The sequence below is a fragment of the Lacerta agilis genome, chromosome 3, assembly GCF_009819535.1.
Source record: "Lacerta agilis isolate rLacAgi1 chromosome 3, rLacAgi1.pri, whole genome shotgun sequence".
Lineage (NCBI taxonomy): Eukaryota > Metazoa > Chordata > Lepidosauria > Squamata > Lacertidae > Lacerta > Lacerta agilis.
Genome location: NC_046314.1, coordinates 37,474,355 through 37,500,927, shown reverse-complemented (window position 1 = coordinate 37,500,927; position 26,573 = coordinate 37,474,355). Strand labels below are relative to the sequence as shown.

At 40.9% G+C, this 26,573-nt stretch overlaps 1 protein-coding gene across 1 annotated transcript; it reads left to right on the top strand.

Annotated features, from left to right (window-relative positions):
- The first annotated feature begins 1,038 nt into the window (after positions 1-1,038).
- LCA5 (lebercilin LCA5) lies at positions 1,039-18,328 on the top strand. Its single transcript, XM_033143287.1, has 8 exons — positions 1,039-1,286; positions 7,163-7,533; positions 8,502-9,031; positions 10,947-11,084; positions 11,861-11,957; positions 12,933-13,081; positions 14,521-14,653; positions 16,093-18,328. Exons 2-8 carry the CDS (start codon positions 7,350-7,352, stop codon positions 16,896-16,898), a joined length of 2,037 nt encoding a protein of 678 aa, XP_032999178.1. The 5' UTR covers positions 1,039-1,286; positions 7,163-7,349; the 3' UTR covers positions 16,899-18,328.
- The last annotated feature ends 8,245 nt before the right edge of the window (positions 18,329-26,573 follow it).

The following is a 26,573-nucleotide window of genomic DNA, read 5'->3' as shown; positions in this document are numbered from 1 at the left end:
ACTTTCTAGCTTAGCTAGGAAAATTTGAATTTTTCAAGTTATGTACAAACACATGCCAGACACCAAGGACACAACTGGATATGTATTTCCAGGGGAGATTTTGGAGATCAGAAGAAAATGAAATACAAAAGCGATGACAACTTCCTGAAAGGGAATAGCTACAATGACCAAGACTGTGTTGGTGGCAATTCAAACATTGTGGCATTGACAACCTAGTTAACGCACAAAGTGCAAACAAACACTCACAATCTCAATTCAAAACCACAAATGACAGAGCTGAATTGTCCTGCGAGGCACTTTAGAAAGAATACCAGATTTACAGCTCACTCCTAATCATGGCCACATTTGCATCATATATTTAAAACACTACAACCAGTGCTTTTTTCTGGGGGGATGAAGGGACACGTATACCCCTAAACATTTTCTGAATCTTTGTCCTTTTGCTGTATTTATTTTTCCCGATTTGAACTATAAAATTGTGGTTTTCTTGAGTCAAAATGAGAGTACCCCTAAACATTTTATCTAGGGGGAAAAGTACTGACTATGACACCACAGTCATAGCTCCCCCCCCACACACACACACACTTCTTGAAGTTGTAGTTTGTCAAGGGTGAGAGTGTGGTTTATGAGACTCCCCCCCTGCTCTCATCAGAACTACAGTTCCCAGAATTCCCTATGGAGAGGAACTGCTCCCATAATTCTCTGGGGAAAACCATGGCTCCTTACAGCGCTACCGCGGCGCTTTCAACATATAGTGTGAACGTGGCCCTTGTCTACTCAGAAGCAAGCCCTACTGAGTTTCACGGGGCTTACTTCCAAGTAAGTGGGGTCAGAACTGCGGCCTTATTACTGCCCCGCAGGAACCAGCTACTGGGATAGTACGCTCCCCGACTCCCGCTGCTCTTCTCCTTCCCGTTGGCTTTGGAGAACTTCCGCCTCAAGTGGCCCAGCAGCCAATCAGCAGCTTCACCCGCCCCAAGCTTCGGTCCAATAGAAAGTTCCCTAGAGCCTTCTCCTTCAGCCCGCCCCTTCCGGCCCAATCGCACGCGGCGATTGGGGTTTCGAACGAGGGTTTTGGCAAGGAAGCCGGCCAATCGGGGGGAAATAATCGGGCTCCGGGTCCTCCTCCTCCTGCCCTGGTCCCCGCCCCTTTCCTTCTCGCCTCATCCCCCGTTACCTTGGAACCTGCTGTAAATATCCTGGGACGCGCGACATGGTGGCGGCGCGGCCCCTTTAAGCTGAGCCGCGGCAACCGTCTGGCTCGTGCAAGGGGGTCGAGGAGGCAGGTAAAGCCGGGGCGGGCCGAGGGGCGGGAGGGGGCCGTCTGCGCCTGTTGCTCTTCGGATATATTATTAGCCCCCCCCTCCTCCTCCTTCTAACTGTTGAGTGTTGTCAAAAAGCAGCAGTGCAAAAAAAAAAAAAAAGCAACAACGCAAAAACATCCACCTCCCTCCCTTCCTCTTTTGCCAAATGTTTCCCAAAGGCTTAAAGCCCCTGGGTGCGAGTGGGCACCAAATAAATATTTTTGCAGTAGAGGAAAGCAAAGGTTTCTGACTCAATTACACACACACACAGTATATATACTGTCTGGATTAGGCTGCTAAAATGAAGAAGAAAAGCTAGAAAGCAAGCCATAAGTCTTAACTCAAGTGTAAATTCTGGTGCTGAAAACGCACCCCATGACTCCTAACGTGCTAAAAGGCACCCTGCTCTTTGAATTCCAAGCTTCAGGTCCTTGATATCTGGTTGGTAAAGTTACAAGTGGGTAGCCGTGTTGGCCTGCCGTAGTCGGAAAAAAAAAAATCCTTCCAGTAGCACCTTAGAGACCAACTAAGATTGTTATTGGTGTGAGCTTTCGTGTGCATGCACAAAATACCCCTCCCTACCCTCTCACTATATATATAAGGGTCTGGTGACTTGTTTCAGTGTATCTGAAGAAGTGTGCATGCACACGAAAGCTCACAACAATAACAAACTTAGTTGGTCTCGTAAGGTGCTACTGGAAGGAATTTTTTAATTTTTAATTTTGTTTTGGTTGGTAAAGCTTGAGGTCCTGGGGAAAAAAAAATACAAAGTGTAGAACCAACAAGCATGAGGACAATGCACCCCTGCCGCTGGAACTTAACAGGTTTGTTGTAGTATATGTGCTTTCACGGACCCTAGCCCGCTTCATCAGATGTGGGATGAAGACAAATATTTGGCAACGCATCTGGTGAAGTGGGTGCCAGTCCTTATTTCCATAGTAAAGTTTGTTGGTCCTTAGGGTGCCTCTTTGTTTATTCTTTGTTTGCTGCCACAAACCAACAAATCCATCCCCTTTGGGAACTTGGAGATCTGTGGATGGTATTTTCATTTAATGAAGCAGGACTTCCTTCATAAGTAGACATGCATAGAACTGCACCGTTTATTTCTTATCTTGCATATATTAGGGCTGGGGGTTGAATCTCTTGTGTTTCATGGCCTCCTGTTCTCCACATTTGCAACTCTTTTATCTCTATGTGTGTATTTCCGCACAAGCCAACTGAGCATATAACACTTAACGCTTGGGCAATGTTCACAAAAGCCTATTTCTAGTTTATGAGAATTTTCACCACAATAACAGCACAGTCCTATGCATGTTTAATTCCCATTGTGTTCAATAGGCACTACTCCCTTGTAAGTGCTTTTAAGATTTTCAGCTGAACCGTTAGTTTTTAAGATAGCCTAAGATGCTTGGCTGTTTTCATTTAATCTCTGAACATGAAACCTCTCTACCCCTGCCCACCCCACCCCCACCATTCCAAAACTAGTAACAGTGGTAAACTTAAAGCCTGTCTGTCTTCGTAACTGTTTTCTTACTTTGTGGACTGGTCAGTTAGGTACACCCGGTTCAGTACTCCAGAATACATAGAAGCTGTACATTTTTGCCGGCACAGTTATTTGAGGTCTGGTTACTTGTACTGTTTTTTTTATATTCAGAAAATAATGGAGAGCAGTTGTGTTAACCATTCATAGGCAGACATTTATGGCACCTACGCTGCAATCCTAAACACATATGCTAAGGAGGAAGGCCAACTGAACACAGTGGCACATAATTCCAAGTAAACATGGATTAGATTCACTAGTAATGATGTAAGGAATTGTGCATTTAGATACTGCTATTTCAGAACTTTCTTGTTGAAGCATGTAACTAGATTCCCAACTGTGGATTGTTTATATTGTTGACCACAATGCCATGAATCCCTTGTTTATTTACCATAAAGCAATGTATCTTCTTCTGTAAAATACTGTCAGATACTAGCTGGTATGTATACATATGTTGCAGCGTGCTAAAATACTTGTCAAACATTAAAAAATAGATACATAGAATAAACATAAAATGAAACAAAAAGTTTTCAAGCATGTTCATCCAACAACAATAAAAAGGACAAATCCAATCTCGCCTTTGGCCCTCCAGATGTCACTGGACTACAGTTCCTATTGCTCCTCACTGTTGGGTGTGTTGGCTGGGGCTCATGGAAGTTGGAGTCAGGCAGCATCTGGAGGACTGCTGGCTCCCCACCCAAATTATTCCAGGAAAACACGGTCTTGTTCCCAGCTTGCATTCACCAATGAACTTTCTTCCATTATTTATGTATGTGAGCTGTTTCTGCTTTGGTCGCTATCACTCATATGCGCTCGCTGCCATTAGTGACCATTAGATGTGATAAAATAATTCTGCACCTCACTGCAAAAATTCTTTGTTATCCCTTGCTGTGCTATCCGTCCAATCCTCATACTGTTAAGCCAAGTTGAAGCCCCACTGAAATAAATGGAGTTTGCATTGGAGTAACAGTCTGAGAATTACAGTGTTACATCTGAAATCCTCAACTGGGGAGGAGGCATTGATTTTTGATGGGCCAGAATTGCAGGCTGAGGCTGTGATCCTAAGCATACTTGTTAAGAAATAAATTCAATTGAATGTAGTGGGAATTACTTTCAAGTAAACAGAGTAAAGCTACAAGTCAGCTTTGTTCATCATTGACATCCTTTACTGCAACTTCCTTAAGGAAGAGACTTGGAGTGCCTCATGTTCTCTGTACCTGTGAACATGCATTAGAAAATGAAACGTATGAGGAAAATGGAGATATTAGTTTAATAAGGCCAAAAATAGCCCTTCATGGCTTTTATTAACTATATTGTACTGTTGTTACTTCTATAGACTTAATTTCAGTACATGCATATTACTTGCAAGTAAGTTTGTAAATGACTGGAATTTTGAACAATGTTATCGAAATTGCCAAGGAAATGCAGATAACCTTGAGGATTTAACTTGCGTGTGCTGAAATTAAAATGACTTCATAATTAAATGAAAGTGTTCCATGATAGTTAAAGGCAATGGACCAGGAAGTTTCTTAATTATAAAAGTCCTCATACTTGCTGAAGTAACTCAAATTTCAAAGCAATTCATTAGCCTCTAAAATGAACAGTACTTCTTTAGGATGATGAAATTGCTTACAAGTTGGCAAGGTACCAAGCTGGGCAAAACTTGGCAGATAATATTCTGGATTTCAAATGGAAAAGAAACCTGTTCCTAATTTATAAAATCCACAATTGTATTGACTTGGCAAGGACCCTCCAAGACCCTTTTACCGATTTGACCTTTTACACTGGTAAATCTGCCTGTAATGCCACAGTTGTGTAACAGCAGTGTTTGTTTTGTTATGTGTTGCTGTTGGGTTTGGATGCTCTGCTCCTGTTTGTTCTGCAGTGCTCTTAAGCCTTAGGACTAGAAGGATACTTTGACAAATACTGTAACTTCTTTTGAGACTAATTTCCTTGATGTTATATTTTTCCTGTATGTTTCCCTTTGAAAAATGTAGCGAAAATAGCAAAATTATGTGGGAGCATAGCAGTGGATTGGAAATATGTATTTTCATCATAGCATTTTCTGTCATCTGTAAGATTCTGACAGCTGGTGATTTTCTTTTTAACATTTAATACTCGGTTCAGTTCAATTTACACATTGGCCATATATGGTGTGTTTGTATGTATACATATACAGTCATCAGGGTAACCAAAGTAGAATAATATGTCTGATCAAATAGTTCAGTAGCAAAATATGCATATATTAAATGCTTCCCCCATATTGATCACTTTATTTTCTACCTTTAACTGATTGCATCTTGATTTAGTCTTTCAGTTACACAGATCTTGCTGCCAGCATAATTTTCAAGCTAAAGATTGCATTTGTAACCCCACCCCCCAAATTAAAATAAATCACAAGCTTAGGTAATAAGGAGAATTGGGGAATGCAGGATTGTCGTAGCACTATTAAAAACCTTTCCTTAGTTGTATGTATTTTGAGGTTGATTTCATTAGAAGACTCGGTGAAATTTTATAGAATGGTTCCTAAAATCAATAATAGGCTGGAGTTCCTTTCCTACAAACCTCTGAATCATTTTGTTCAAATGACAAAATTTCTAAATAAGATCTTGAACAATATAGAGACTTTTTTATCATCATCATCGTCGTCATCATCATCGTCATCATCATTGTACCCCACCCATCTGACTGGGTTGCCCCAGGCACTCTGGGTGGCTTCCAGCATATACAAAAACATAATTAAACATTAAACATTAAAAAGCTTCCCTATACAGAGCTGCCTTCAGATGTCTTCTAAAGGCTGTAGGATACATTTAAAAAAAAATGCATGGCCATAGGAAGCTGCTTATAATGAATCAAACCCCTGCTCCATTTCTTCAGAGTTTAACACCTGAGCCTACTCTGGGAAATAATTATTTCGCATAACGTTCTGGTCCACATGGCACATTAAACTATAGTTAATGTTTAACTGTGGCCTAACGTGAAGGAGCTCCTCCTCTTCCTCACCATGTTGCCCTGGGAGCAGCATACCACAAGCCTTATGATGCCCAAACCCAGGCTCCAGGTGCTTTCCATGATCTTAGGCAGCTTTTTAAACATATTAGACAAATTGAGGAGAAATCATGAGATAGCTTTTAGCCACAATAGCTAAATGAAGCCTCCATATTCCAAGGTGCCATACACTGAGAACATACAGGGCAAAACCATCACCTGTAGGCCTGGTTTGTGATCTCTCTACACATCACTGGCAATTGTAGGAAACAAATGCTTGATTTCAACCAGGTCTGGGGAACCTGTGGCCCTCCTTCTGTTGCTGGACTGGGGGTAGATGGGAATTGTAGTCCAGCAACGTATAGAAAGTTCCCATGCCTAGTCTAGATTCACCTTTTTGTTGTTGTTGATAGGTTTGCTATTATAATGGTAGGGAAAGTATTCAAAATATTAAAATATCTGATTGCCACAATCTTAAATAGTAGCTTATGTAGAGCTTGAAAATGTTCAATTATTCTGAAATCAAAATACTTAATTTTTTTCATAAATTAATGGTTGATGAATAGATGGGTTCTTCTGCTCTGGTTTCCTTGTTTGTTTTCTTGTTTATTTAAACAATCCAGATACCATACCTTTTAAATTATTTTGTTTTCGTGTTATGTAATGCACTACTTCAAACACTTTTTATTTTTATTTTTTGTCTCCTCTGCCATGTTACCAAGAATGTCAAAAGTGTACATACAGTCATACCTCGGGTTACGGCGGCTTCAGGTTGTGTGTCTTCGGGTTGCGCACCGCGCTGAACCCGGAAGTACTGGAACAGGTTACTTCCGGGTTTTGGCCCATGTGCAGAAGCGCTAAATCATGCTATGCACAGAAGCGCCGAATCGTGACCCGCGCGTGTGCAGACGCGGCGCTGTGGGTTGCGAACGCTGCAGGTTGCGAACGTGTCTCCCGCACGGATCACGTTTCCAACCCGTGCGTCCACTGTATTTGGCAGCAGCTTTTAATGAACAAGCCAAAACTGCACTTCTCTGATACACACAAACACTAATTTCAGTGTTGGATGCAGAAATATTTAGCTACTTTTTCAAATTCTTTTGTCTGTTATAAATATGTATTTGTGGAAGGTGGGTTGTTGTTTTGTTGTTTTTGTTGTAACTATGTATTTGTGCTTTTACCTTGTATTTTTATCTTGTGAACCACCCTGAGATCTTATGATGAAGGGCAGTATTTAATTCTAATAAATTTTTTTAAAAAAATAAACAAACAAAAAATGTTACAAAATGGAACGCTAAATCATCTCCATTCCTCTCTCTGAATTCAGAAACAAACATACATTCTGAACAAAACTACTGACTGCCAAAGGGAGATCCGGCAACCCTTCTTCTGAATGTAGGGTAATGATGAATTGGCAAGCAGCCAGCCAGCATTTCTACTGTGACTCTGTGAGCTGTCGTCTGGCAAGATGAATATTCCTTGAGGAAAGGTCTTGAACATTATTTTTATTTAGAATGGGGGAGAGAGGAAGGAGTCTTGATTCTGGACCCAACAGAAAATCAGACAGTGACTCTTACTATTCTGACGACGATTCTTCTCACGGCTCTGACCACTCGCCAACGATAAGCACTCAGTCTACAAACGCTGGAGAAAAAAGCAATAAATCACAGACTTTGAAAAGCCTCGCACATTACCAAGGTAAGTGGTAGGTAAAATATGATTTCTAAGCTACGAAGTAAAGTAAGTTTGCGAAGTAAAGTAAGTTTGCTCAACCTTTCCTCCTTGTATAAGCATAGAAATTGTATGTATGACTGTAGGTCAGTGCTCTATTATTTATAGTCTTCTATTTTTCATATTATGGATTTATAAAAAGTTGTTTTTATTTTTAATAAGAATGAAAAAGAAAAGAGTTTTCTGTCAGTGGGGGGATCCTGTAGTTCCACAAGTTCTAAATGAGCAATTGAAACCTAGTTCTCCCCTCATCTTGCTGAGGCATTTGCTCAAAAGACTGACACACTTGCTTAGCAGAGCTGTTCTGGCACCGTTCTCCTTCCTTTCCACTACACAGTTTTTGGTCTGACTCGCTCAGTTGTTGTGCTCTGTTGAGCAGCCAGCCTCTGTTTATGGCTGTGTAGAATCCATTTGGTGCTTCTCTGCTGTTGGAAGGTATTTGACAGGAGAACCAAGAGGGAGACAATTTTTGGCAATTCCCTTCTCCCCTGCAACCCAACCCCACTCACCAAATATCTTCTCCAGAAAGTTTGAGGACTTCGGAGCAGGTTTGGGGAGCTAAGTGCCAGGGGGGCGGGCTGGACGAATCTCTGAAAACTGCCTCCTCCACCTTCCATCAGTAGAGGCACAACAGTAGGATATTACCCACTCTTGAGGTGATTTGCTGGGATCAAAACACCTATAATACTTTTAGAATAGACCTCAAGAAGTAAATGATGGAAAGTTTGCTAAACTAGTTTTGCTATACAGTGAGGAATTACTTCCTTTTCTCTGGAAATAGAGCTGAAATTGTGTTTAATGTCTTAGAAGTGGTACAGAACTTTTGTTGCCTATAACTTGCGTATAACATGCCTGCAATGAGAGCTCTAGTGTGTCTTAGAAGTATAGTGGTGGGTTGTTGATTTTCATTGTAACACCAACATCTTTTGTTGCAGGCACTAAGCAAATTGCCTCTAAATATGCGCCCAGCAAAAGAGGGATCCGCTGGGGGTTTCGCTCCCAGAGCCTCAACAGGGAGTCTCCTGCCAAAGATATTAGCCTAGTTACAAAAAGAGTTCTTTCTGCCAGGTTGCTGAAAATCAACGAGCTCCGTAATGAGCTGACGGAACTGCATGTCAAGCTCGATGAGCTTCAGAAAGAGAATAGGGCGCTCAAGCGGCTTCAGTACAGGCACGAGAAAGCCCTGCATAAGTTTGAGGACACTGAAAACGAAATCTCTCAGCTCCTGGCCCGGCACAGTGACGAGATGAGGATACTGAGGGAGCGCTTGAGACGATCTCAAGAAAGAGAACAGACGACGGAGCGGAAACTCAGGGCTTCGGAGGAGGAGCTGTACAAGGCCAAAAGCAATTTGCAAAAATTGAGAAGGCTTGCTGAAGACAGGCACCTCCCGGAACGCGATGAGCTGGCTAAGAAGCTGGCTTTAGCAGAAAACAGGTTGGATGACACTGAGAAGAGAATTAAGGTAGGGGACCGGGGTGGGGGGACACTCAAACTACTTTTGATCATTCTGAATAAATTTCTCATTGTATAGGATTGCATATATAGAAATAGCCAAGCCGTTGTTGACAAAAGGTATAGCCGGGGGGGGGGGGGATGCAATGTATAAATAAATACAGTAAATGCTAATTTCACCAATAATTATGCTCCACCAATCATTAATTGGCTGGGGAAATCCAGCCAGATGGGCAGGGAACAAATAATAAATATATTATTATTATTATTATTATTATTATTATTATTATTATTATTATTATTAATGCTGTTGCTATTCACAAAGTCTTAAAATCCCAACGACAGCATTCCTATATGCACTTACCTGGGAATAATATTCCATTGTACTCAGTGGGACTTGCTTCTTCTTTTCTTTTTTTAAAAAAACTTTATTGCAAAACTTAACAACATACAACAAACATAAAGTACCAATTGATAATTTTAGAACAGATATAAGAGTACAATTTGTATACATATATTTTATGTTTCAGTAGCTTCTCAACAAAACCAAAAATAAAAATAAATACAAATTAAAGACCACACAAAAGCCAAAAAGAAAAAAGAAGGAAACAGAAAAAACCACCTCTGCTCAACCAAATACCAAAACAAACGCACAATTATTTAGATTTCCTATCATTTCTCCATGAACAATCCTTTTCTACTTGCGAATGTACCCAACATTATTTGTTTCTCCTTTATAAACTTTCTAATACATTCCTAAAACAGGACTTAACCTTGACTTGTCTCCTTCAGATTTTGAAACTCCAGGGTCACTCAAAGGCCGCCATAGACTTTATACCATTGTTATTGCTTTGTAGATATTTTCTATATTTTTCCCATTTTAGCAAAAAAGCTCGTCTTGTATTTCTTCTTAAACTGTTCGTTAACTGATCCATTTGTGCATATTCCTGTAGCTTATTTTGCCAATCCTTTATCGTTGGGATATTTTCCCCCTTCCAATTCATCGCTGTCAGGGTTCGTGCTGCTCAGTGGGGCTTACTTCTAAATATTTATTTATTTTTAAAGTAGGTATGCATAGGACTGCATAATAGATAAAGGGAACCTCTCTATCCAGCTTTCCATTTTATTTACCAGGTTGGATCCTAAGATCCTGTGAGCAGAGTTCCCCTCATTATGTGATTCATCCAGTGCTTGCTACTGGAAAACAGAGAGGCCTTTTTGCCAGCTGTCCATCTCCCCCATCCTTGTGCCCCGTTCCCCCACCCCCCAAAAAACTTCCTCTGGTTTTGGAGTCCTCTGGAACACCACGAAGGATGGGCAGCTGGCTAAAATTATCTCCCCACCTTCGCTCTGTAGTTGCCACCACTGAATCAAAGGTCCCTTCCACTCATGAAAGTGCCCCATTGATGAACACAATGGCACCTTTGGATCTGACCTTAAATGTTGAATTAAAGATTTAAACAAAGTATAATTTTACAAAACTTAATTAAAGGGATGAACAAAGTCTGTGAATATATGTTGGTTTCCTGCTGCTGCTTTTTATGAAGCTGTTTATGATGATGATTAAATTACTGCTGATAGTTTGTTTCATTTCGTTGTCAGGATTTCCCCCCCTTTCGTTCTATATTTTTATGCATAAGCTGCCTTGAGTTTGATTTTTCTCATAGGAAAACAGGATGGAAATGTCGAGATAAATAAAATATAAGTAAAATGAAATAACATACCAATTTGTAAAATAAATGGGCAAGATTCCTTGCACCACCATGAATGTTGGTGTTGAGGAAGGTCCTGTCCCCAAGGGTTGACAACCAAGAACCTGTCACAGTGTCACCTCTCTCTCATTAAATAATTATTTCATGTTGTCCAAGTTTGAAAAATTAACAGACATTTGGAGAAATTGATATTTCTGATATATTGAATCGTAGGACTTGGAGAAGAACCTTGACCTTAGCAATAGTAGTTTCCAAAGACAATTGCATTCTGAGAAAAAGAAATTATGTGATGCCCAGGAAGAAAATAAAGTTCTCCAAGAGGAAGTCCAACGGCTAGGTCAAAAATTAAAGGTAAAAACTGCAACTTTTCTTGAATAGAGCATGATTTTCTAGGACCGAGATAGACCCACTGGTGGCCCAGGAATGCACCATGGTAATGTTTTGAGCTTTAACCAAATGGATGGCATGGTTCTGCATTTGAGTGATGTGATATATATTCCAAAACACAGAATATGCCTGTACAGACGAAGTTAGTACTCCACAGTAATGGCAGTCCAAATGCGGTGCAGAGAATCTGCCTGGGCACTCCAGACACGGACTGAATGTAGAGAACTCCCAATCCACTCTTTCAAAATTTGCCACTATTGGGGAATACAGCTAAACAGATTATAAAGTTGCTGTACTGTGCTAGAAAAAGGTCACTGCTTCAGGGTGTCGCTCAGCAGTCTGCATGGCTGCTGCAAGCACATGGAGAAAACCTTGCCAGAGCATTCCACGGAAGTGTTTGTGTGTCATTATGCACCCTGCTCATGTGACTTCCATTGTCATAACTGTGACTGCAGCATTCATGAACTTGGTTTGAGTGTTTCCCAAGTGTTGAGTGAATAAGTTTGCAGTGGCAACGCCTGTTAGGGGGCTGCAGTGAGTGAATTCCTAAAACCATTCTTGTCTTTCATAGTTGTATGTTTCTTCATGGAAGTAAACATATTGCAAGGTGAATGTTGTCGTTTCAACATGACTTGGATCTGGAGTTGCATCAACAATAATACTGTAGCTAGTGTTACATAAATAAAATTATGTAAAATAAAATAAGAATAATACTTCACATTGTCTCCTATTATTATCAGGAAAAAGAAAGAGAACTGGATGCAAAAAATATATATGCTAATCGGATGTTAAAAGTTTCACCAAAAAAAGATGTTGATTCTGCACCAAGGAAAAAAGGTAAACGCTTTCTGGACAGTTTTATAAGCAAATCTAATGGCCAAGCTGAGTTTCAGGGGCCATATAAGTCAATAATGATCAACGCCTCCAGTATTTCTGGAATTTTGACCCCTCAATTAATCCTTTCAATGTTCAGGTGGTTTTTTTTTAATCAAAATTATATTTACCTGAAGTGGCACAATTAAAAATTCAATGAATGTCATTGTATGGCAAGAATATACGGTACTTAAAAGAAGAATGAAGTCCAGAGCGGTAATGAATGAGATGGGCTGAAACATCAAGAGGTTTGAGTTTTGAATACATTGGTTTTGATAGGGAATGAAAACTACCCTCCAAAGATATGTAACTTTTTCCCTTTATAGCTTCAAATTCCATTATACATTTTCTTTGAGTTGTATTCAGTGGTGTTGCTCAGCTTACCGGTAGGTTTCCATCAGTGGAACAGTGAGAGAACCAACTTTTGGTGATTCCTCCTTCTGCCTGCAAAACCCTTCACCTGCCCTGAAATCTGCCCTGGGGGGTCACCTAAAACTCTACAGCAGATTTTTGGGAGAGGGTGGAATACTTGAAAATGGCTTCCCTTATTCCCCCACAGACAGAAGCCTGACTATCAGGTTACTATCAGGTTGGATCCCAAACACCCTGGAACTTGGATGTTATGGCTCCCGAACGCCGCAAACCCGGAAGTGAGTGTTCCAGTTTGTGAACGTTCTTTGGAACCCAGAAGTCCAGCGGGGTTTCTGTGGCTTCCGATTGGCTGCAGGAGCTTCCTGCAGCCAATCAGAAGCCTTGCTTTGGTTTCCGAACATTTTGGAAGTTGAACAGACTTCCGGAACGGATTCTGTTCTACTTCCAAGGTATGACTGTATATGTTTTGGACCTTCAGATGACTAAGGAAACACTGGCCTTCATGTTAGACTGTTTAAAATTAATCTATTTTAAAGTGATGTGAATTGAGCATTCATTTATTTACAGCTTCTAATAAGAATGCTAAACGAGAAGTACAGATAACAAAAGGAGTCCAGACTACTGGATGCTTTTCTCCAGTGGAATTTCCTCAACCACCAGACTTTATTTCTGATGGAATACCAGAGGAAAAGGAAGATGACGCCCATCTCAGAATGGTGAGTTTAGCCCTCATTTTGCAAATCACTGTTCTCAGTGCAATGAGGATAAGTTCCTAAAGGGTGGTTGAAAATGAGCCTAGTTATCTTTTGTACCTGAGGTGAAGGTAACACAAAGTATGAGCTTGTGTGAGCTTGTTAATGAGAGGACTCCCAAACAGTGTAAAGGACGGATTCGGGATTGGTCCAATCTCCAAGGGTCACATGCTAATGGTGGTCGTGGCCAAAAGGGGCTGTGCCCGCTCATAGACATGCCCCACGCATACAGCTCAGCATACATTTTCCCTCTCTCTCTCACACACACACGCAGGCACAGAGGCCTCTCTCTCATGCACACACCACACACATCTCCATCCCATCACTGGGCTCAGAGAAGATGTTTAAACCTCTGCTCTCTGCCCAGCACTGAGCTGAAGAAGGAAGATTGGAACTGGCTGATCACTTTAAAAGCCTTGTGTGGGAGGGGGGCGGAGGGGAGCTAATCCAGCCTGTGGGTTGTGCGCTCAGCACCCTTACACTGATGGGGGGCGGGGCAGAATAATAATAATTGAATGTTTGGATTAGATATAATCCTCTGCCTTGTTTCTGAGGAAATGTCCTGGAGAACACAGGTTTTTGCCCCCCAACCCCCCCCCCCAAAATCCCATTCTCATGTGTAATCCAGATACTGAAAATTTTATGACTGCCATCAGGATGTTGTACTGTGGGATTGAGGAGAACATGGGTGGGGAAGCAAAAGGGGATGGACAGTGCACAAGTGCATATTAGAGAACAGAAAAGGAAAGAGAGACTGTCTCGTCTCTTTTTCCCCCCATAGGCTCTTAAGTGTACCACGTCAGTGTTTGAATTCTCCTTTCAAAACTGACTCCAGGAGCAATGAGCTGGAGCTGTTTTATGTTTTAAAAAACCACTGCTGTATATTTTGATGATACAGTGGTATATAAATATATAAATTAGTTCTGTGAGCATGTCCAGTGATAAGCGAGTGGAGGATTTGCCCTGAAGAAACGGTAGGTTTGGGGAAAAGTTGAACAGTCTGTTTCTTAACTGTTTCCCCTGTGATGTCTTTTATTTATTTTGAGGATCAGGCCCTGTACGGCTATGATATGATGCCAAATCTTACATTAGTGGAAATTAATATAATGCCACTGAATTGACTGGCTATAGCATATCCTTTTCCAAATAGCTTTAAAAAAAATTCTTCAGGCAACATTCACCTAACCAGACCTGTCAACAGAAGCCCTGCACAAGGACTTCTGCTTGCTCAGTGGGGCTTCTCCCCTCTCCTCCCTCGCTCCCATGCCCTAAAAATTGGTTTTGCAAGGGCACACAAGGGGGGGGGGGTACTGTTTGATCAGGCATGCCTGCACAGATGGAACAATGGGAAGAATGTGACGTTATATTCCACCCTTCAATTCTATATTTAAAACTTCCTTCAGGAACAGTCAATTAAAGACTGGAAAGAACAAACAGAACGCTTCAAGGAAGAGCAGAGCAGAGAAAGAGAGGAAAGGCTGAAAAGTGATCAAGAACTGCAGGCATTGGAAGAGAGAGCAAAAAAACTAAGAGATGGTAAGGAAATGTACTTATATTTGCAGCCTGAGACTGCCATCCTATCCACTTTCACCTGGAAGTAAGGCTCTGTGAACTGAATAAGACTTACTACTTACTCTGAGTAAACATGTACAGGATTGCACTTTCTTTTAGTAGGCAGGATATTAATTCATATGTGAAACACTTCATGCTAATAAGCATAGGAAATTTAATTTTTCTTGAAGAAAATAAAACGTGTGATTCTTAGCATTTATTGGCTGTGCTGCTTGTGAAAAGATTATGGGCTGCATTCAAAATAGCGCTCTTTGCGGGCAGAACAGCATACGCCGTGCAGTGGGACTTGTTTTTCCTCTCCCCCGCCCCCTGCATGTCTTCCAAATCTGTTCTGATCTATTCTTTGAGGTAGATTTGTGGACAACACAGAGTACATACAAGGAGGAGGGAGCCCTATTGTACCAGCAGAAGTCATTCCGCTCACACATTTTTTTAGCCCTGTTCTTTCTCAGATTATACTGAGAGAGTTCTCATCTTCTGCATTTATTTAAAGGAGTGCAAAAAGGTAAATAAACATGCCATTAACATTTTGTTTTTTCATCTCATACAAGAATTGTCCTTTGGAATTATATTTCCTTTTAGAAAGGGTAGTGTTAAGCTTCAATACAGGAAACTTGTATTTTTTGCACATTTTGGAGGGGTGTTTTTATCAACAGTGACAGGTGAGTTGTTTCATTATGAACACATTCTAGGTCACTGCATTTCTGGAACAGTTTTGCTCCAGTTTTCATTTATGCGTGTACAATGCCACTGAAGTCAAACCTGAGAAATGTGTGCAGAACCAAGTGCAATTATTGGTTGTGGAAGGCTATCAGGCATGACGAAGCCCATGTATGTTCCCCATTCCTGCTGTGTCATGGCACATGGTCTCAAGCATGTTTAACTAGACATGGGGTTCCAACCTCACTGCACAATTCTCAAAAATCGACCAAAACTCCAGTAAAAAAGTAGAGCTCAGGGTGGGAAATGGTGACATTTACAGTATATGATGTTAAGTTTTCAAGTGGAAATAGTATTTCACCTGGTCCACAGACTTCAGAGTAAATTGAGTTATATTTGCATTTGGACTCTGAACTCTCATCAGCCCCAGCCAGCATTGACAATGGTCAGAGATGTTGGGAGTTGGAGTCTAACAATTTCTGCAGGGCCACAGGCTCCTCATCCCTGAGTTGTAGGGATAGTTGTAGATCATTTTCAAAAGCTTGATGGTAACAACATCAATCAAAACTGAGCTTTATATAATTGTTCGAACTCAAAGGGGAATGGAATTCTGTAAAATAAGCAAGTACATTATATGGGTTATTTAGAAACCAAGAATGTTTTTCATTGTAAGTCATCCACAAAGGTGACTAACGTAATAATATATGATTCTAAGTCAATGTTGTTGATGCTTTAACCCACAGAATGGGAAAAAGAAGAATCTGAGAGAAAAAAGAGGGAAAATAGTCTTCTGTCGGAAAAAGAAGAAAAAGCAAAAATGGAGACAGAGATCTATAGTTTGGGAAATGGGATGCAAAATAATGAAAATGAAGAAGAGGAAAGACGGAGGGCAATTCTACTTTCTAAGATGTATGAAATTGACAAGGAAACACAGATCAATATAAAGGTTACTTCACAGGAGCACAGTTCAGAGACGGTAACTATACCGTATTCCTTGGAAAAAATTAAGAGGCCGTACCAGAGCACAGAAGCAACTGAGAAATTATTCAATGGTTTTCTGGAATATGGTCAGCACAATACGGCTACGAAAGGGGAAATCCAGAAACAGCAAAATATAGAGACCACAAGCCCAAGCAGCGATTTGACATTTGGTTGCTATGTACCTTCTTTTGGGAAAGTATCAGGGAGGCCAAGTTGGGCTAATCAAAAAAGTGATTTCCTTGACGAACCCACTAAGGAAGACTTGAGTCTCCACATGAAGAGAGATAAAAAGTCCAACTTAATGGAGCAGCTGTTTGGAAGCGGTGCCAACGCCATCACTCCACCTAAGAAAAATGATTTGGGTACTTTCCGACAAGACAGCGGCCCAAACATTGGTTTCCAGGATAAAGGCTCTACGGTCAATGTAAAAGACGACGGCGATCTTTTTTTCAGTGAAGGGAAAAACTTCAACCCCAAAAGGCACCGACTGCAACACACAGCAAGCAGACCAGCAGTGAAGGCTTTTGATTACTTGGAAGATGAGATTGAGGAAGTACTGTTGCAATGATTATATTCTGCAAAAGTCCGTATGTGTAAAGAGTACATGTATTTAATGTGCTATTTATAGTTTTTTAACTTTTCAGATATCGTTATAAATATGAAGTGACTGAAAATATATATGTGGGGGAAATTGGGATATGTAGCCTGATGCGTCATCAAGAACGCAGCTTTTTTTTATCTAAGGTGCCCTAAGCAATTGAAAGTGGTGACTGATATAGGTATACCAATCTGTTGGGTTTCTTAGCACGGTCCTACTCAGTCTATTCAGTCTTCTCTGCCCGCCCACCCAATGCCTTCATAATAATCTCCCCGTCTTCTCTAGATATTTTCCATCCTTCACTTTTAAATGTATCCAGCTTGGTGGCACAGTGAGTCAGGGTGCTTCTGTGTGACATCATTAGCGATACATTTTGCATGTGGCCACAAAAAGAAATAGCTGAAATTCCTTTCTTTCTCCCCTAGTAAGAAAGTAGTTTCCATCGCTACTCTTCTTTAAATTGTCTGTCTAGGGCAAGATAAAAGCTACAAATGACTTTAACCAGTTCTGAGGGCAATTTTAATCCTCCCCCTGCACCATCAGGGAAGGGAGTCTCTGCTATGGGGTGTCTCCCAAGTAGTATAGTTTCAATACAGCGGAGGTTAAATGCAAACATTTTGTTGAACTAAGAAATGAGAACAAGTCAAAGGAGACGGCATATTATGATGACTTTTCAACCCATCAACTCATTCATCTGGTCTTGCATAATAAGCCTAAATATTGAGGAAAAGCAATACCGAAGCTATTTTACTTATAATAGAAGGGAATCTGATTTTGTCATTCAGTCAAATAGAATGTAGGACTTGATGGGACTCTAGATAATTTTGTAATTTCTCACCTCCTGTTGGAATGTGTATGAGAAAATGGTTTAATGGTGAAGTGAAAAAGCGTTGCCACATTTTAGGTTAACCTAGCACTTGTTTAATTTGTAATCAGCTACACTGCAGTATATCACACCAATCCCATTAACAAGCCTTCTCTGTTGTAAATGGGCTGCAGGTTGCAGCCACGAGCACAGTCCACTTAATGAAGTGGACTTGTCCGACACAACCTTGTGCAGTTGTTCTTAGAGGATTTATTAAATATTGCCTGGTGTGATATCCAGTGGTGGCTGTCGGCGGATGGAAGGGAATTAATGGAACTGGAAGGAAGGCAATTATTTGCAGTCCACTTCTCTTCTGCAGTACCCAGTTCTCCTCCTAAATCTGCTCCAGAGGGTTCTCCAACCCACCCCCTAGAGCAGACTTCAAGAGGGCACTGAAAAGGGTACAGGTGACTGCTGAAAATTGCTTCTGTCCTCTTTCTGCGAACAGATTCCTTTCCATCAGCAGGCAGTTAGCCTGCAATGCCATAATGAAAAATACTATAATATTTGAGCAAATTAATTGGATTTGTTTTAATACTTAGTTTTTGTTCACTTTAAAAACTTTAATGTAAGACATAACTGGGAATGTTCATATGAGACTTATTAAGATCTAGTGCTATGGCTGGTAAAAATGTACATTTGGCTGTGTCACTTAGTTTTAATTGCAGTTCTTTGGTTGTGTAAAATGCTCAGTTCATACTACTTATATGGAACATTTTGAATAGGAAGCAATCTAAAAACATCAGCAAAATAATTGGTTAGCAGTAGTCCAGATCTCAACTTAAATATATCTGTTGCACTTGCACTATTGTCCAGCTGAAGCAAAGCACCAACTTCACCTTTGGGGGCTATTTTTTTGGGGGGGGGGCTATAGACAATTGTCCCAATCTAGGGAACATAGTTGAGTTGGGTCAGATCCAAATAAAGTGCAAAAAGCTGTTGAAAGATGAAAAATCGCCTGCTCACTTTGGTGTGCATGTAGAACTCTGCCACCCTAAAGCTTTTGACCTCTTTGGGACTGTCAGAGGCCTTATGAGCACTTGCAGTTGAGTCTCTCCTAGCGGTGATAAGGAGGATGCTTCAGCCTCTGATGGCAACTGTGGAGTAGGAGAGGGGGACAGAGATTAAAACTAGGTGCCTCTGTGGCCCCGCTCCCCTTGCATGCATCCATCTAAACAGGTAACTCAAGCTGTCAGTGACTTTGTTGGGGCAAGAGATATTGAATAAGTGCTCACAGACACACGAAAGGAATACTGGCAGAATGAGGTTAAAGGCAATGCAAATAAGAAAAACACACTATCATTTGCTACAGAATCAGATTAGGAAACAATTCCACAATGAGAAAAAGTAACTGTCCATTTGGGTCATGGCTATTACGCTATGTAGCTACCAGTTGCCATTTTCATTTTTGCTGGCTAACCTGGACTTCTTAGAGATGCCATCTTTGCTTGACGCAAGCCGTGGGTCCATACAGCTCCAAAGTACCCTTCGGTTTTTTGCCAATGTCCTCAGCTACTAGTTTAGTTGCCAGGCTTTTTGAAACCTTGTGGGAAAGACCACAGTGGATTTTGGGGGCAGTGCAAATAATTATTGTGGAGGTTTGATTTTAGTATTCTGCTCTGCGATATAGCTGGAGCTTGACCATTTCAAAATTTCCAGTCAGAATCTCAGCAGACGTCGTAATGAATTCAATCTTGACATTTGTTTGTGATCCGCCTGTGAGAGCTGGTGGGAACTTTGGACAAGTGTTTCACTGTGGTCTTCCACCTGTCACCTGTTGGCACCCCATTGTGCATCAGTTTCAGGGTCCCAACAGCTGATGTGTGGCCTGTAGCCTCGAGTGGGAGCTTCTTAGCACACAAAACTTTGCATTTCTAATGCAACACAAAAGGGCGATAATGTTTTTTTTCCTTGTAATATACAACTAAGCATTTTTATGATTCAGAAGAATATAGTATGTATTTTAAAAGAATTGTTTTAGAGCTAATGCTATAAAAAATATTACCACCTGTCCTGATTTTTAATATCTATTTATTATGTAATGTTTAATTTGTTTTTATAACTTTATATTTTGTGTCAAAAGTTCTACCGTGGAACAATGCTTGGTTGTTTTTTTTAACAGATTGATTTATATTAAAATATTTCTGTGATGGGTTTGTGTAGATCATATCTGTTTCCCCCCCAAAAAAATGTTTAAACCTCTCCATACCTTTCCCACCTTATCCAAAGCTTGGGATGGGTTACATTAAGACTTTACGTAATAACAATCCTATGTGATCAGGCTGAAACAGTGTGAAACGCCAAGATTCTACTTCCAATGCTGATGCCCTCCTGTACATTTCTGTCTCTTGACATCTTTTAATTCTACTAATGAGACAATTTTTCACTGAAGGAGCATATATCCTAAGAGTCTTTCACCACACATCTTTTGGTTGCAGAGGTATGAAAAGAATTGTGCTGCTGCTCATGCATAAAATGCCCACATAGCATAGCTCTCAAAAGTCAAAATTCTGACCTCTGAAGTAGGCATGTGCCATATTTTGTTCATTTTCTAATGGCACTTATTAGAAGAAAATATTTCACTTTTATTGACCCCCTTTATTCCGAACACAAAGCTTCTAAGAGGCACAGAACATAGAAACTTCCGTTTTTCTCCAGACCAAATGTATCCTTCTTCCAATAAAATTATTTCTTTCAGTCAGTAATAAGATCTGAGTGATATCTGTACAAAAAAACAAAAACAAAAAAAGCAAGCCGTCCTTTGGTACTATTGTCAGCTGGCTACTAGCATGTTGCTAGGATACACACAGTAGATTTGATTAACTGCAGTTTGCATGAGAAATCCATCCACATATTTGTTTTGCGTTAATATAGCTCTCAATGGTACATATATTTAGAAAGAAGTAGGTATTTATATTGACCTTTTTGTTTTTTAGCTTTACCATTTCCGTATCTGATTTTTCTCACACCCTTTGCGAAACGAATGCTAATACCAACTGTTGGCTCAACCAGTTAAAATAAGCTTACTCCACCCTAGTTGTGGGAGAGTGGAACCCAAGTTATTCCAATGAGAAATGTGTCTCTGGGAAATCCTGCACTGGGAACAATCCATAAGAAAATCTCCTTCCCAATAAAGTTCACACTGCTTCTAGTGGTGGACTAGACATTCAGCCTTGTATCTTCTGTCCTGAAAAAGGACATTGCGGATGTCCTTGCACATGTGTCAGGACCTGCATGTACTAAGCAATGTTTGCAGATTCCAATAAGGGTTAACAGATCTTATTAAAGGTTTCACAGAATCATGGAATTGTAGAGTTGGAAGGGACCCCGAATCTCTTGCCCAACATGGGGCTCTAACCCATGACTCTGAGATTAAGAGTCTCATACTCTACCAACTGAGCTATCCCAGCAGGATGGTGAGTTTTCTACACTGGTGCATTTGTGATTTGATTCAAAGACCTGTTTGATGTTCACTCTTCTTGAGGAGTTTCATTCCGTCTTGGAATTGTCATGTGGGTAGCTTTTTGATTATTGTTGGAGACGGCTGACCTGTAAAGTAAAGAGACAAACTCAAGCCTGCAAATACATACCCAAGTGGTTGCAGACTTGTTCTTTGTAACAAAGATTAACAGGTGCAGCAGCTCAGTTGATCAGGCTTCATAAGAAAGGGTGCAGTTGCAGAGTCACTTTTAACTACCACAACTCTATAAATAAATGGTTTGTTTAAATGACATCTTGGCCAAAATAAATAAATGCTTACATATTCAAAGAGTGTATGATTTTGAGGCACAATTTTATGCACCTCACTCTGGCATCAGAACTCTCCACCAATCACCTCCCTTTCTGATAACTCATCAGAACTTCTGGTGACAAAAAATAAGTTGTTTGGGGAATAAAGCATTCCCTAAAAACGAATTAATTGCCATTGGCTGTGTGAAGCTCATCTTTCCTTTCTTTAAATAAATTGCACATCTTAGTAAGTACTGTATATGACTGGTTATATGTTGGGGAGAGTCTGTTTCATTCCACCAACTTGAAATGATCTGGAATATTTTCCATAATGGTGTCTCTTTCTAGTTTCTAGCTTATGACTGTTATTTTCCTGGACAAGGAATTGGAACGGAAAAAGCTATTTAATGAACTGCAATCAAACAGAATTCCTTTAGAGGGCACTATTTTACTTCCATAGAGTTGTACGAAACTGCTGGTATGAGATAAGATTTAGCCTGCATGACTAGATATTTAGAGTGTATGTAGTCTTAAAAAAAAAGAGAGCATGGTTTTTTAAAATTAGGCATGCATTATGTCATGTCTCGTGGACCTATAGAAAATGCAATCGCTAGTGGTCTGTCAAATGTTATGTCATTCATACATAGAGTTCTCACTTTTGCTAGGCTTCTCCCTTAGGGCTGATTCCCACTTCTTCGCCAGAGTGAAAAATGCCCACAATGCCCATTTAAAACATTCATTGTATTGCTCTTTCAAATATATCCAGTAATATTTGAGGCCCAGTCCATCTAGGGTGTGCTGCAGGGCATTGCAACTATGATGTATTGAATTCAGCAGAACAGAAGGCATGAGTCAGGGGGTGCTGAATTTTGGCCTTGCACAAGGTGCCACTGAAATTTGAAATGCCAAAGTCCATCCCTGCACCATGGAGCTACTTCAGAAAATTCATAGTTTCTCTTGGTGCTATATGGAGCATCCCCTTGTCACCAAAGATTGCATGCTTAAGTCTTGCTCATCATATCATAGGTTCTCTTTGCAGATTGTTCAACTGCAAATAGCTGTTGTGGCCATCAAAACACACCAAGCTCGTGTTGCCAGTGACATGGGCCATGAGACAAAAGTGTTCTTCTTAGATTTTTTTTTTTTTTAAATCAGCTTCTTAGATACGGAATAACTATTTAGACTTCCCACACACACACACACACTGAAAAATATAATTTCCAAATGTCAAAAAAATAATTTGAGCACTAGATTAGGAAAAAAAATCTAACAGTGATGCCCTCCTAACTTTCTCCTTAGTGATTAGTTTTATGCTTGGAAGTTGACATCTGAGGGGTAAATACAGCCCCAGTGCTGATGTCTAAAATTGTCAGTCAAAATTTTGTTCCAAGCCTTCATAGAGCTTGGCAGCTCTGTAGTTTTACACTCCAAAAACCAAACAGCAGCCTCAAAACAGCATTATTTTGTCTCCGCCTTATCAACAACATCCTTTATGTTTGGAAATTCCAATCACTTTCCCAGATGCAAACTGGATAAACATTTCCCCCTAGAAGCAGAATAATCGTAAGAGAAGAAAATGGGGCCAGGCTGAGAGAAGGATCTGGTGCAAGAATTTTAACTAGGCTAAAATTACAAACAATTCTCTGCCTCACTGGAGAAACTGAGAAGTTGGTCTCCATCTCCCATCCAGTATTCTGGCTTGTATGCCAAAGATGCCGTCACGTGTCTGCAGCCATCAGCTCTTAGCCATGCTGAAGAAAATGTGTGAACCAAATGTGAGTTTTTCTGTGGCACGTGGGCATGCTGCCAAGGTACTAATGAAGGCTCATTCCAAGGAGAATTGTCGGCCTTTTATTGTACTGTTTTTCAGTATTCCACCTACACTCAAAGGCTACAGCTCATTTGGTTCCATTCTGCTGTTGGGTATTGTAAGAAAAGAGAGTGGCGGCTCCCTTTGTGACATGACAAGACCCCTTCTGGCTTTAAAATAAAAATAAAAAATAAAAAACTCACCTGAACTTTTGGTTGAAGGCATCTTTCTGCTTTCAAATGTTAATCCGTTTATTACCCTGAACTCTCTAATGTCTTGGAAAGTGTTCTTTAATTCAAGATGGAAAAAAGAACCTGCTGTTCCTGCTACGTTTTCAGGAAACTCCACAGGACCTCAGGGGCAAAATGCAGCTGAAGATGACACAAGGTTCTATACACCAGATTGGCCTGTTTGTTCATCTTCTAGGTAAAGGTAAAGGAACCCCTGACCATTAGGTCCAGTTGCGGATAACTCTGGGGTTGCGGCACTCATCTTGCTTTACTGGCTGAGAGAGCCGGCGTACAGCTTCCGGGTCATGTGGCCAGCATGACTAAGCCGCTTCTGGCGAACCAGAGCAGCGCACGGAAACGTCGTTTACCTTCCTACCGGAGCAGTACCTATTTATCTACTTGCACTTCATGCTTTCGAACTGCTAAGTTGGCAGGAGATGGGACCGAACAACGGGAGCTCACCCCGTCGCAGGGATTCAAACTGCCGACCTTCTGATCGGCAAGCCCTAGGCTCTGTGGTTTAACCCACAGCGCCACCTGTGTCATCTTCTAGCTGGTACCCAATTGGCACCACCTCTCCCGAGTCTCAGGCAAACCCCCAGCAGACATAGCCAAAGAAGCTGCCTTATAATGAGTCAGACCATCTTGCTCAGTACTGTCCTCACTGACCAGCAGTGGCTCTCTAGGGTCACAGGCAGGGTTCTCAAACCTACTTGGAGATGCCAGGGATTGAACCTGCGACATTCTACATTCAGAGCAGATGATCTGTCACTTCTCTTGACTTCTGGCTTTGGAGCCCTACCAATAAAAGCATCTGTGCCGACAGCAGAAAAGCACAGCAATTCTGTTCTGTTTGCCTAATTGCACTTTAAGTTGCCCTTTTTCTTTATAGGGTTTAGGAAGCAATTCCATTCTGACACATGTGTCTACTGCTCTCCCATGTAGCCTGACCATAAATGGTGTCAACCATTCCATTCCCTCACCCCCCCCCCCGGATTAGAAAATGCAATTTCTTTACTAGAGATAGAGGATGCAGTGATTGGGGGATCCAATTTTGGTTTGACCTTTTTAACCAAATAGTTCAGGTCCCATCATGAAAAATTCTCAGAATAACAACTTGTGTTTTGTTTAATGATTTAGGGGAGCCATATCTGAAGGAGCTAGGATTGCAAGTCATGTGGTCAAAATGAGATTTAACTGAGGTTCTACCAGCTGGAATGTCAGATCAGATCCAGTGGTAAGTTGTGTTTGTGGTGTGATTCATCCTACACCCCGTGTAAGCTTTTTTTGGTAACCATTGTTTCTTGTTCTGAAAGCTGTCTAAACACTCCTTCTGCTTCTCGATACAAAATTGCTATACTGCATGTCTAAAAGTGTCCTAATAGAATTGCCTTTCCCAACATTTTTTCTAGGTGTTTTTGAAGAAGTGTGTGGCGCAACAGCTTCTGTGGAACATTATCCTGATTTCCATATAGGTATGACCGCAGAACAGAGAATAATTGCACCAAGGATTTGATGTTGTTTCAGTCTGGAAAATATATATACAGTATATAAATACAATGCAGCCACATAAAACTTCATTATTGCTGGGACTAGTTTATCATCCCCTCAAATTGAATTTATTAGTGACCATCATTTGCATTAAAGATCCTAAAAGGGCAAAGAGCTCTAACACTAGGGCATTTGATGTGATCAGCAAAGTGAAGAACACTCTGATCTCAAAAATAATCCTTTATAGTGGTTATATCGTTATGTAGATATACTGATAGCTTTGTCTAGGGAACAGTGCACCTCATACAAATAACTCATAGGAATGGATTGTTAGATGGCACAGTTCCATACAAGAAGACCTGTCAGGTGTATAATGTGTACTTTACTGTTTGTGTACATTACTGTTTACTCTGCCTCCAGCACACTCCTACTGCTGGTGTTTGAAACCGTGTACACAACATTAGCCGCAAGCTATATCTGTCCTGTAGTTTTGTGAGAAATACCGGCGTGCTTCCCATCGAACCAACGTCCATCCCATTTGAAAACATAAGCCGCACTCACTTTGCAGTTAAACTGTGGTGTGCACATTTGAGACAGAGGTTGCACATAAGCAGATGGCTGCGCAGGTGACAGGTTCACTCACAAATAGGAGCTCGGGGGGGGGGGTTGCAGGTGTGGGGAAACCAAACAGGTAATGCACATTGGGTGAAGACTTCTCTGACCTCTCTCTGGTTCACACAGTAACGTGCAAATGCAATTTGAAATGCACTGGTGGGGTGGGAGGAAGACAGCCCTGTTGCGTTTTAAGATGCTAATTTGTACAAGGCCAAACACGAGGAAGTTCTTTCAAATCCCTTTGGTGGTCTTTGATTTTCATGCCACCATGCTTTGAGCAAATGAGCCAAAAGAATCTGGGCTTTCACCGAAAGAGAGTTGACAAGTGGGAACTGCAACATAATGTTCCAGTATGGAGTACTCAGTTTAGCATTTCAGCCAGCCATGCCATTTTTGCAGAACACTCCATTCCGTTTCCTCCCTGCCCCCATTTTCCTACGCTACCCAGCAGTCACCGAGTATTCTGTGCCAGATGAGTATGCCCAGTCCTCATTGAGATTATTTTTGGCAGGAAAGGGTGTGTATCTCCAATTCAGAGTTGTTGTTTTTACCTCCAAATGATATTTGACACTTCTGCATAACTTGGGTTTTTCCCAGGCCTACCAATCTACTTCCCTCTTATGTGTGAATAGGGCCATTTTGTCTACATTCAGACCCAAACTCAGAAAATGAGCCCTTCCTCTTTGCCTCGACATTTTTGCCAACGCGATTTCTCATACAAAGTTTACAGCCCTTCTGTTCCTCTCTGCTGGGCCCATTTTATCCAAATTAACCAACGTTACAGTATGGATTTCCTCCAGATTATTATTTCTATTCTGAATAATTGTAATTTTGCTTCTTTGTATTTAGCATCTCAGCAGGAATATACCACACTGTGTGGCTTGAAGACTGTATGCAGCTCAAGT

Coding starts and splice junctions, on each gene's coding strand:
- LCA5 (XM_033143287.1), top strand. CDS start 7,350: ATGGGGGAGAGAGGAAGGAGTCTTGATTCTGGACCCAACAGAAAATCA. Junction 9,032..10,946: donor ACACTGAGAAGAGAATTAAG/GTAGGGGACCGG, acceptor ATTGAATCGTAG/GACTTGGAGAAGAACCTTGA. Junction 13,082..14,520: donor ATGACGCCCATCTCAGAATG/GTGAGTTTAGCC, acceptor AACTTCCTTCAG/GAACAGTCAATTAAAGACTG.